This window comes from Juglans microcarpa x Juglans regia, chromosome 8S (assembly GCF_004785595.1).
Source record: "Juglans microcarpa x Juglans regia isolate MS1-56 chromosome 8S, Jm3101_v1.0, whole genome shotgun sequence".
Classification (NCBI taxonomy): domain Eukaryota; kingdom Viridiplantae; phylum Streptophyta; class Magnoliopsida; order Fagales; family Juglandaceae; genus Juglans; species Juglans microcarpa x Juglans regia.
In genome coordinates this window covers 19,645,043-19,655,997 of record NC_054609.1, presented here as the reverse complement: position 1 = coordinate 19,655,997, position 10,955 = coordinate 19,645,043, and the positions used below count along the sequence as shown (strand labels likewise).

At 36.8% G+C, this 10,955-nt stretch overlaps 1 protein-coding gene across 1 annotated transcript; it reads left to right on the top strand.

Moving 5' to 3' along the window:
* The first annotated feature begins 2,648 nt into the window (after positions 1-2,648).
* Positions 2,649-4,479, top strand: LOC121244049. Its single transcript, XM_041142092.1, has 5 exons — positions 2,649-2,882; positions 3,012-3,061; positions 3,167-3,251; positions 3,770-3,834; positions 3,977-4,479. Exons 1-5 carry the CDS (start codon positions 2,816-2,818, stop codon positions 4,202-4,204), a joined length of 495 nt encoding a protein of 164 aa, XP_040998026.1. The 5' UTR covers positions 2,649-2,815; the 3' UTR covers positions 4,205-4,479.
* The last annotated feature ends 6,476 nt before the right edge of the window (positions 4,480-10,955 follow it).

Genomic DNA, 10,955 nt, shown 5'->3' with positions numbered 1-10,955 from the left:
TCCAGGGACCCAATTAATGCCTTTGTTTAAACAACAAAGGCACATACAGAAACATACTGATCCCCATTAATCCTACACGCATCAACGAAAGTCTCTTTGAAATTGTCTCTAGCTATTTCGTGATTGTTCACTACCGTTTAATTTATTAATTATTATTAAGCTAGCTAGGGCACCCCAAAAGTATTATAAGCAGAGAACTAACTAGTACTACAATTTTCTGGAGACTAATTTAGACCTCATTATCAGGATATATATAATTTGGAAGTGGTGGTGTGGTCTTAATTATTTGTCGTTTTCCAATTAATTCGAAATTCTCAATCTAATGGCCGGAAGCTAGCCGAATTAGCTTATATATATATATATTGTTTAATTGTGATCACTTGCGACCAGACATGATATACAAGTCATATATAACACATTACCCCAGCAAGAAATTAGACGTTTTATTTTATTTTCTGTATAATTAAGTACGTAGTGTTTGTGAGTATAATAAATATATATATATATATATGTGGACCTATGATCTATAAATGTACATATATATGGAAGTCCAAAAAATATATATATATATATATATCACGTAATATTGTCTATTAATTGTCGGCATAAAGTAGTAGTACTTGATCTGAACTGATGAACCCCGACCGCTTCTAGTTTAATTTTGGTATATTGGACTCATTCGAGCATTATATAATAATATATAATAGTCATGTTAATTTTGTGTTGGTCCCCATATATAAGTAGTCAAACTCCTTAATTAATAGTACTGGATCGCTCCAGTACGCATCGCATGTTTTCCAGACGTCTCACATATAATATTGTTATTAATTTCTCCCAAATTAATGAACCACGCATGCAATTACTAGCTGCTAGTTTCAAGAAAGTAGCTGCATTAATTTGAAAACTATTAATTAATTATCAACGCAATACTGATCAAATCAAGACGCGGCCTGCTAGCTGTTTCATGTGAGCTAGCTGCCTTAATATAGACGCTCCAAATCGCCGTGCAATATGATAAATATTGCAAAATTATTCAATTTTAAAACACGTAGTACGTACGTACCCATTGATCAACATTATATATATAGAAGTGATCAGAAATAATATATATATATATATATAATGTTTCAAATTAGGAAATATATATATGTTTCTGAAGCGACTCCACTAATATGTATATACACACACGTACATGAAGGCCAGCCGTGGTGGTTATAAAATGAATCCATATATTCTGGATGTTAGACATTTTCCAGGAAACAAAAACACAACCAAATCTTTGTTTGCATGCATGATCATCAATCATGTATCATGAATGACTCGACACTACTCCCGTCCTTTTCGCACTTTATAATTAATGCTAATTAATCAAACTACTGATCTACAATAGCGTTGTCTGTCTAGCTCATGTTAATGCATGCGAGAATCACTATCATGTCAATCTTTCTAATGTATGATCTGAAAGTTTCTTTCAATTTAGTTTGAAGGAAAATTAAATCTTGTCGATCGATCCTCATGATTAAGTGGTTACAAAGTATTAGTCCGGATAGATATATAAATTACAAACTTAATTGGATTAAGTACTTTTAATTTATATGTTCTCGTTCCAAACCATTACTTTTAATTTTGAATTAGTCTTTTCTAATTAAGTGAAAACTCACATACAATTGATAATTACTAGTGTTGAAAAAGAAGAGGTTGCATCGATCTGTTTTGGAGCTAGCTAGAAGCAATAGCTTCTCATCTTCACGATATGTACAATTTATAAACTCATCTCACTATTATTTATTATTATTTATTAATTTTAATTCAAAAATTTTATTATTATTCACCATCTATCTCATTATTATTCACAATTTATCTTAACTTATATTCGAATCCAAACGAGGCCTAAGTCAGTACTCCCAGTTTGCAGACCATTTAATTTGACAATACTGTCCGACAGAGTCGCCATGCATGGAAGTGCTCTGTTGCTAGCCAAACCCCAAACATTAACCACAGCCATCTGATTAATTAGTCACTCCGAAGGGAATGCTCCATAACGAAAGCCAGTAGATCTCACGATCAACATATAAATATCGCAAAAGCAGTTGACTAGATATAGCCAAAAAGATTGGAAATAAATATATATATATATATATTTATATGAGTGACGATGGTACATCTTATACTGTATATAATATACGTACATCAATCAATGCTTAGCATCATGACTTGGCTTAAACTGTCTAATCCTATATTTGGAGAAGTTCTTTGGGTCAGTGATCAGTGGCCAGGGATGAGCCATAGGGCCGGTAATATATGAAAAGGGATTCTGAAAATCTAGCTCATTACACCAAAAAGAATGGGGCTTTTAAGGAAATTAATGACTAAAAGCAAATCCATGCATCGACTGTGTCTAGCGTACTCGATTTCGTGTCACTTCCATTCATATATTATATAATATTTGTCTCAAATTGTCCTTTTATTTTAGAAATGAAAAAGAAAGATCACTTTCTAGCTAGCTAGTTTGAAACTGATCATGAGGTACTCAAATGAGTTTATGAGGTTAAGAAAGAAAATAAAACCCTAAAATTAGTTTATGCTGGAGAACTAAATAGTTTAAACACGCGGGCCCCTATGACGATCTATATATTTAAACAGACATCCCCGTGCTAGCTAGCCCATTCAAGTTTTTAAGAGAAAAAGAAAGAAAGGGAAACCAAGCTAAGAACTCCTAGTTCTTACTTCTCTTCCTGGATATTTCAAATCTTCATATCCTTTCAGGCCAATCTCTAGTTTGGATTTCTTATTCACAAGCTTTTGATCTCCAGCTATGAGGACTAATCTGCTCGTCCTCTCTCTTCTGCTAATTTTGTCCCTTCTCCTTTCTGAGGCTCAAGGTAAGCAAAAAAAAAAAAAAAAAAAGATCGACTTTATGAGTATAAATTAAAGTAGTTATAAGGTTTCTGTCTTGGTATCATTTATATAAACCTTGGATCGTAATATATTTTGTTGCAAATTCTGTGAAGGGATCCGCTTGGATAAGAAGTTCATGTCACACTGGCAACGCAAAGTGCATGTGGGTATTAAGTCCTAGCTAGAGATAATTTATACTTGTATTTTAGTTTGTTTTTCATTTTATTGGAATGGTCTTCCTTTTCTGACGTTGAAATTCTTGTTACAGGAAGATCATGGTAGTGCTTTGGTGGAAAAAACTAACGGTGGTGTTGGAGAGGTCATTCTCTGCAAAGATGGGCACTGTATTTCAGGTACCACGAAGAAAAGATCAGTTTCTAGAGTATCCAAGAAATTACACCACTGGTTACCGAGCATTCATGAAGATTATTATGGAGCTAGGAGTCACAAACCTAGGCACCATTAATTAATTTGTTAACTGCCTCCCTCTAGATCAGTTCTATTTTTTCCCCATTTCAGACAGTAGTTGATCTTTAATAAAAAGCCAATGGATCGAGGCCAGAGATGGGTTTCAGAGGTCAGAAACGTCTCATGACCATGTACTATCCTACAAATATCATTTCCTAAAGGAATTAGCTTCTCGATCTGACTATTAATATTCTTTGAAAGTTACTTGCATGGAGAATTATAATCGGCAATATACTTCTTTCAACTTTGTACTTGATATATAGACCTACATATTAACGTCACGAAAAGCAACTTTATTTGAGAGAGAGTAATTAGGACTAGCATATATATACACTAGCTAGTACTGTTAGCATAAAAGTCCAATGTCATTTCTTAATTGGTTTCCTTATGTTTATTGTTGCAGGAAAGAATAGAAAACTTATTACCACAACCAGTACTAGTCCTTCTACTACTATCCCCACATCAAAGGTTGGTTTAATTTGTTGTTAATTAAGACAAGTAATTAAATTAAAACCCCTAGCTAGGACTTGATGAAAATTACCAGCTTCCTCGATCTATTATTCATTCTTTGTCTATATCTAATACATACATATATATACTTAATGCACAGAATGAAATGAATGAAGAGAATAAAGCTGACCCCATGTCAAAGGGCGAACCGGGTAATGGGAAAGATCATGGGGAGGAAGAGAATTTGGTGGTTAATCATGGGAAGACTGGTAGTACTTCTGATCAGCACCAAGAGTTTGCCCACAGCGAGCACTTTCCCGCGGATATCATTGACATGGCTGAGTTGGACTATTCTCCGGCAAGGAGAAAACCTCCAATACACAACTGAGTGTTGGGAATAACAAAAACAAAAAGTTGAAGTATTAGGATAATAAAAAGCTGGGGAATAGAATTAGTTGGACAGCATTACAGAAATGCTGCAGTTTTTGAGGGGTTAGGATTGATGTTGTACATAGCTAGAATATCTTATTGTTTTTGTTAGCCTTAAACTATCATGATAATTTTGATGATTGAGCTAGCTAGTGATAAGCATTTGGGCAGCGAAAGGCATTGTAACAATGAAAAGTAGTGATAATAAATTAGTATTAATATCAGTTGTATACACTCAAGGTGGTGTCGGCTTCTGATCAATCTGCTTGTGCGCGCATATATCGCATGGAGAGAAAAACCCAAAAGTTGCCCTTCTTTTGCTCCGTGAAAAAACGCAAGAAGAAGATGATGTTCATTGTAGATGATTCTGACATTGATTTAGCAATACAAACATATGATCATAATTAAATCACTAATAAAACAAACTCTCCCACATGCATTCAAAAGGGAACCAATCATTAAAGAAGATGGAAAAAAGATATGTATTTAATGAAGTAGGTCCTTCCAAAAAAAACAAAAAAAAGGAAGTAGGTGTGGTGCATAATGCGACCAAGACTCCTGCATCTTTCTGTACTCGAGCAATGGTCACATCAGGGATTTTGGGGTGGACCCTCCATGTTTCATATATTGATTGCAGTCATTGCATGATATGAATGGTCACTAGTACATGTGGGGTCACATGTTCTCTGTTGGATCATATATATAGGTTATGGTCAAATAGCTAGCTGAGATTGCGGTGGACCACAGCAAATGAGGTTAGCAATTAGCTAGCAATATTTAGTGAGCTAGAATCACAAGGGGAATGCATGGCCTAGTAAATATGCAGGCCGTATTCATTAATGTTAACTGAAGCAAATAATTATGTATATTTGGCCACGGTTTTCTAATCAATATTATTAATCCTCCCACACAATCTTGTTTTCTTATAAGATGAATAATATTAATGTTATAATTAAACTACCTCAATATTCATGTCTCACTATTATTTAATTACTGATATTCTAATCATAAGTACGTGACAGTGTTTAATAATTTTTGGATTCTAATTATCTTTTATAACAGTATATATATATATATATAGACATTATATATTTATATGAAAAACATAAGCAAATTAATTAGTAAGAGGAATTAATATGAAGAGGAAAATCGTGTTGGTTTGGACGCACGTCATGATGATATATCATGTTCAACTAATAGTAAGGGATATTTCGAGCCGGACCACTAAGTCCAACGACAAAAGTAGACACAGGATCGAAGAGACCAGATTTTAACTAGTAACCCAAAAGACGGTACTGATAATGGAAATTAAAGGCTTTAATTGGCAGCTTTGAGAGGAATGAGCTGGATGGCCGATATAATTATATGACTCGATCAACTCTAGTTGGACGTCATTAACGATGCTTAGTTTAGTTAGGAGAGTAGTAGTAGTGATCCTGCAACTGCCAGGCCGAACAAAACAGCCCTACCATTACAGCATTTAATTTTGGGTTACGATCGAGCAGGTACACTCCCTCACCATAGTCGTCTTCTTCCCTTTTGCCACCAATTTCTCGCAGATAGAGAGCACAAAGTACTATTGCATGCGGTGTTCTTGGGCTGCATGGCTTCCCCACCTCTCTCTCTCTCTCTCTCTCTCTCTCTCTCTTTATGGTGAAATTTATGATCGAGTAAAGAGAAGGAAAGAAATAAAGACAGAGCAAATGTTTGGGAAAAGTCCTTAACAACATTTTCATATTCTCAAAATTTGTATATATTTTGTACATCCTTTACAATGACTCGTAGGTCCTATTTATACAGTATATCTCAACAAAAAGGAAATGAAATTTACAGAGAATTTCATTTGAAATTTATAAACAAACTTGGGACCTTACCCCAATTCCGTTCTTGTAAAATGCGCCCAGTCTTCTAGACTGTATTCGAGCCTCTCCTGCTGAGTTCGTATTTTAGCTGCCTTAATAGTCACCCGCGATTCAAGCACCACAGGGCAAATTGTGAGGCTTGATCGTAATTGAGTAAAGCCAGCTGAGGATAAAGGCTTGGTGAAAATATCTGCAACTTGATCCTTACTAGACACAAAAGAAACTTGTAGGGATTTAGTTGTGACACGATCTCTAACAAAATGATAATCGGATTGAGAGTTAAGTAAAGTAACACCTAAATTGTCACACCATAAAGTAGGTGGATCCTTAAGAAATATAAGAAGTTCTTTTAAAAGAGATTGTAGCCAAATAAGTTCACAAGCAATGTTAGCTACTGCTTTGTATTTGGCTTCAGTAGAAGACTAAACAATTGTGAGTTGATTCTTAGAGCCCCAAGAAAGAATATGAGAACCAAAGTAAATACAAAAATCATCAGTGGACTTACGGTTAGGACTAAACAAAAAAGCCGGCCGAAACGCATTTCTATTTTCTTGACCTAACCTGACCCGAAATTACCCAACCCATTTAATTCCGAATCAAAAGCAGAACTTTTCGAACTGTTTAAATCACTGTCGTTTATTAACCAACACCCAAATTAACACACACAAATCGACGTCAATTTTGCCAAAAGTATATAACGCGGTTTTCTCCCATTTGCCTCCCTCCTTTCTCGCTCGAAGCCTCAAACCTGAGGTCCTGAAGGATTGAAGTTTACACCTCAGACTTGCACAATCAGCTCTCTCTAGTCTCTTGCATCTCTCTCACATAGTCAGCTCTCTTTAGGTGATTTTATCTAATTAGGTAGGTTAATTTTATGAGGTTCTAGGATTAGGGTTTGTATGGCAGTTGTTGGATTTGGGATTTTGAGTCTCTCCCTATTTTTATTTTTTGTTTATGTTGTGATTTTTGCTTGACCATTTATACTGGGTCCATGAGATCGGAGCTTTGGTGAGAAGCCGAGAACCCTCCAACAAAGGTCAGACTAGAAAACTACGTAGGTGTTTGTTGAAATCCCAAAACTAAAGCTAGTTTTGGAATCCTTCGATAGTATCCATGGGGAGCACTAAAATCCTTCAAATGATCCTTTCGATAGCCTTGTGAAAATTAAAATGCTCCTTAGTCGCTGTACGTGCCCTCCCACCACCACATTCTTTTTTTCTCACCCTTCCATGAAAGTGCTAGTCTGGGGCATGACTGTTTCGGATTAATTGGTTAATAACCAAAATTTTCCGGTTCGGTTAATCGGCTAATCTATTCTGTTTGAAAATGGCTGCTTCGAAAATCTGTGGCATTGGGTCAGGTCGAAACAGTTCGGTTGAACAATGCTACTTACGGTCATCAAAGCAAACGGCTCAGTCAACATCAGAGAAAACAGACAACGTTAATGAAGAAGATGCACTGAAATGGAGACTAAAATGTTGTGTATGATTTAGATAACGAATAATGCGTTTTAAAACTTGTCAATGGAGAAGCCATGGATAATGCATGAATTGATATACTCTGTTGACAACAAATGAGATATCTGGCCTAGTAAAGGTCCGATATTGAAGGCGGCCACTATGCTATGATAAAGCTGAAGATTCTCAAAAAATGAACATTTAAGTGCAGTGAGTTTAACAGTAGAAGACATACGTGTTGAGACAGATTTGGATTTATACATATTGGTGCACAATAACAAATCAGAGATATACTTTGACTACGAAATAAACAGACCATTGGAATTTTTAGTAACTTCAATACCAAAAAAATAGTGTAGAGGACCGAGATCTTTTACAGGAAAATAAGACCCAAGTGCAATAATGAAATTAGAAATAAGCAAGTTATTTGAGCCAGTAAAACAATATCATCGATATAGACTAAAACATAGAGACAATTAGATGCAGTGCACAGAATAAACAGTGACAAATCAGATTTCGAACCATGAAAGCCAAGAGAGATTAATCTATCAGTGAGTTTAGAAAACCATGCCCTAAGTGATTATTTCAAACTGTAGATAAATTTCTTCAACTTATAGATGTGAGAAAGAAGGTCAGGATTAACAAACCCTGGTGGTTGTTGCATGTAAACATCTTCTTCAAGGTTTCCGTGTAAAAATGTGTTATGGATATCCAATTGATGCAACAACCATTTGGAAGCAGCTGCAAGAGAAAGAATAAGATAGATAGTAACAGGCTTGACTACAAGACTGAAAGTCTCGATGTAGTCAAGCCCAGGTTGCTGATTGTAACCCTTAGCCACAAGGTGTGCCTTGCGATGCTCAAGGGTTCCATCAGCCCTACGCTTGGTCTTTAAGACCCATTTGGAACCAAAAGTGTTAGAACTCGAAGAGGGAGGTACCAAGACCTAGGTGTGGTTTTGAAGCAGAGCTTGCAACTTGGCAACCATGGCTCCTCGCCACTCAGGATACTTAGAGTCCTCTGTATAAGAGGAAGGTTCCTCTAGAATGGAATTTGATGGATAAATGATGAGGGAAAGTGAGGGCATGGGAGGTGGCCAGGGAATAATGCCGTTGGATCTAATTAGAGGGTAGTGGATGTTGGATTTTGACTGCGTGAGCATAAGGGAGATGTAGGTGGATGGTAAACTAGAGGAAGAAGGTATCGAGATAGATGAGACAAGAGAGGAAAGAGAATTTGAGAGAGATTCGGGTTAAGAAGATGGAGGCAGCACGAAAGAGGCGTGAGAAAGAGAGTTAGAAGGTAGAGAAGATTCAGGAATGTTAGGGTAAGAGATTGACGAAGGGGGGGGGAAGTGATAAAAGAGAGGATCGGGTTGATGGGCTTAGGGTATTTGTGAGAGATGGGCCCGGTTGGTCATAAGGAGGTGGGCTTAGCACAAGAAAATATGAAGGGGCCGATTCAGAGGAAAATGAGCTGAGTTTCGAAGATGGTGTGGGCTTAAAGGGGAATTCGGTTTTAGCAAAAATAACATTCTGTGAGACATAAGTACAACCTGTGGGTAAGTGTAGACAATAGTATCCTTTGTAATCTGGGCTATAGCCCATAAAGACATAAAGCTGAGACCAAAAGTCAATTTTGTGATGAATGAAAGGCCTTAAATTGGGTCAACAAACCATACCAAAAATGAATAAAAAATTGTAATTTGGAGTTTGTTGAAATAAGATTTAAAATGGAGAGGAATTATGAAGGATCAAGGTGGGCATGCAATTAATTAGAAAAATTGCAGTTTGAAAAGCTTCAACCCAGTATTTATGAGGTACGAAAGTATGGTCTAGAAAGGACAATCTGGTTTCAACAATGTGAAGGTGACATCTTTCAATACTATCATTTTGAGCATGAGAGTATGGATAAGTTACTCGATGAGTAATGCCAAAAGATTTAAATAAAGGATTAAGTGGACGAAATTCCCCACCCCAATTCGATTACACAGAAATGACATTAGCAGAAAATGTGTTATTAACGTAGTGCAAAAAGGCCAAGAAAATAGAAGAGACATTTGATTTTGGTTGTATAGGAAACATCCAAACATATTTAAAAAAATCATCGACTATGGAAAAATAAAACCTACATTCTAGTGAGGACAGCTCAGGCGTGGGTCCCCATACATCAAGAAAGAGAAGCTAAAATGGCTTCTCAGACCAAGTTGGGGAAGGGAGATGTGGTAAGGCGTATGACCTAGCTTGGGCATAAGCATGACAAGGAGACAACACCATTTTATTTATAACAAGAAGGTTAAATTGACTAAGTGTAAGGGAAGTAATTCTGGATAAAGGATGCTCAAGTCGAGCATGCTAGAGTTGAGAAGTAGTCCTTTCTCCAATAAAGGCTTGTGGAGTCATGGTAGTGGTAGATTTGGGAGCTTCCAAAGTAGTTGAAGCCACTGGTAGGATATAGAGACTATCATCTTTAACGTGACCTCGAAGAAGATCCACCCAAGTGCGTGAATCATTCACAAGAAAAAACGAAGAGTGAAATTCAAAGTATACTGTATTATCTAAACAAAATTGACGAACAGAAATTAAATTCTTAGCAATGGAGGGAACATGAAGAATTTTATGGAGGAGGTAATTGCCAGAGGGAGTGGTGAATTGACTGGACCCAATGTTTTGTATTGGGAGAGTGGAGCCATCTCCAATGCTGACTTGATTAGTGCTTCAATATGGTGTAGAGTCCAGAGTGAGATTTGAGAAATCTGAGATAAAAAGGTTGGCAGCAACTGTATCAGGAAATCATGAACTTGGTTGAGAATTCACAAAGGGTAGGGCAATGAAGTTGGCTATAAGGGAGGTAGGGAAGGGGCTTGATATGTTTAATTGAAGCGGTGGTAACAAGAAATGACAGTGGGCCCGGGTTTGTGGCAGACTTGGCATAGAGGTCGTGTGTCTGAGAGGAAAAGAAGTTTGGAGGCTATCCACCATGCCCACGACTATGTTGTCCACCTTGCAAAATCGAGTTACGTCCCCTGTTGGAGTAGCCAGGTGTTGATAGTGCTCTTAAACTTGTTGCATGAGCTGCAAAGTTAGTACCTGAAAGCAACGACTGAGTTTGGTGAGTCAAGCATGATTCCTGATAAAGAAGATAATTGTAAATGTAATGAGAAGAAAAGGGATCTAGGTGTGTGGTAATGGCAATGACAACATACTCATAGTGTGAGCCAAGGCCAACCAACAAATAAATGGAGAATTTGTAAGATGATAAAGGGTGTCCAGCAGCTCCAAGAGATGTTGCTAGAGATATCACTTTATGGTACCATTCGAAAATGATTTTAGAACCCTTTTTAAGGGTAGCAAGCTGAAACTGAGTTTATATCACGTGCTGAGGACTGGGC

Bases quoted from the DNA above. Each gene is read 5' to 3' on its own strand.
- LOC121244049 (XM_041142092.1), top strand. From the start codon at position 2,816: ATGAGGACTAATCTGCTCGTCCTCTCTCTTCTGCTAATTTTGTCCCTT. The intron at 3,252-3,769 runs GTACCACGAAGA...TTATTGTTGCAG, and splicing joins AGATGGGCACTGTATTTCAG to GAAAGAATAGAAAACTTATT. The intron at 3,835-3,976 runs GTTGGTTTAATT...CTTAATGCACAG, and splicing joins CTACTATCCCCACATCAAAG to AATGAAATGAATGAAGAGAA.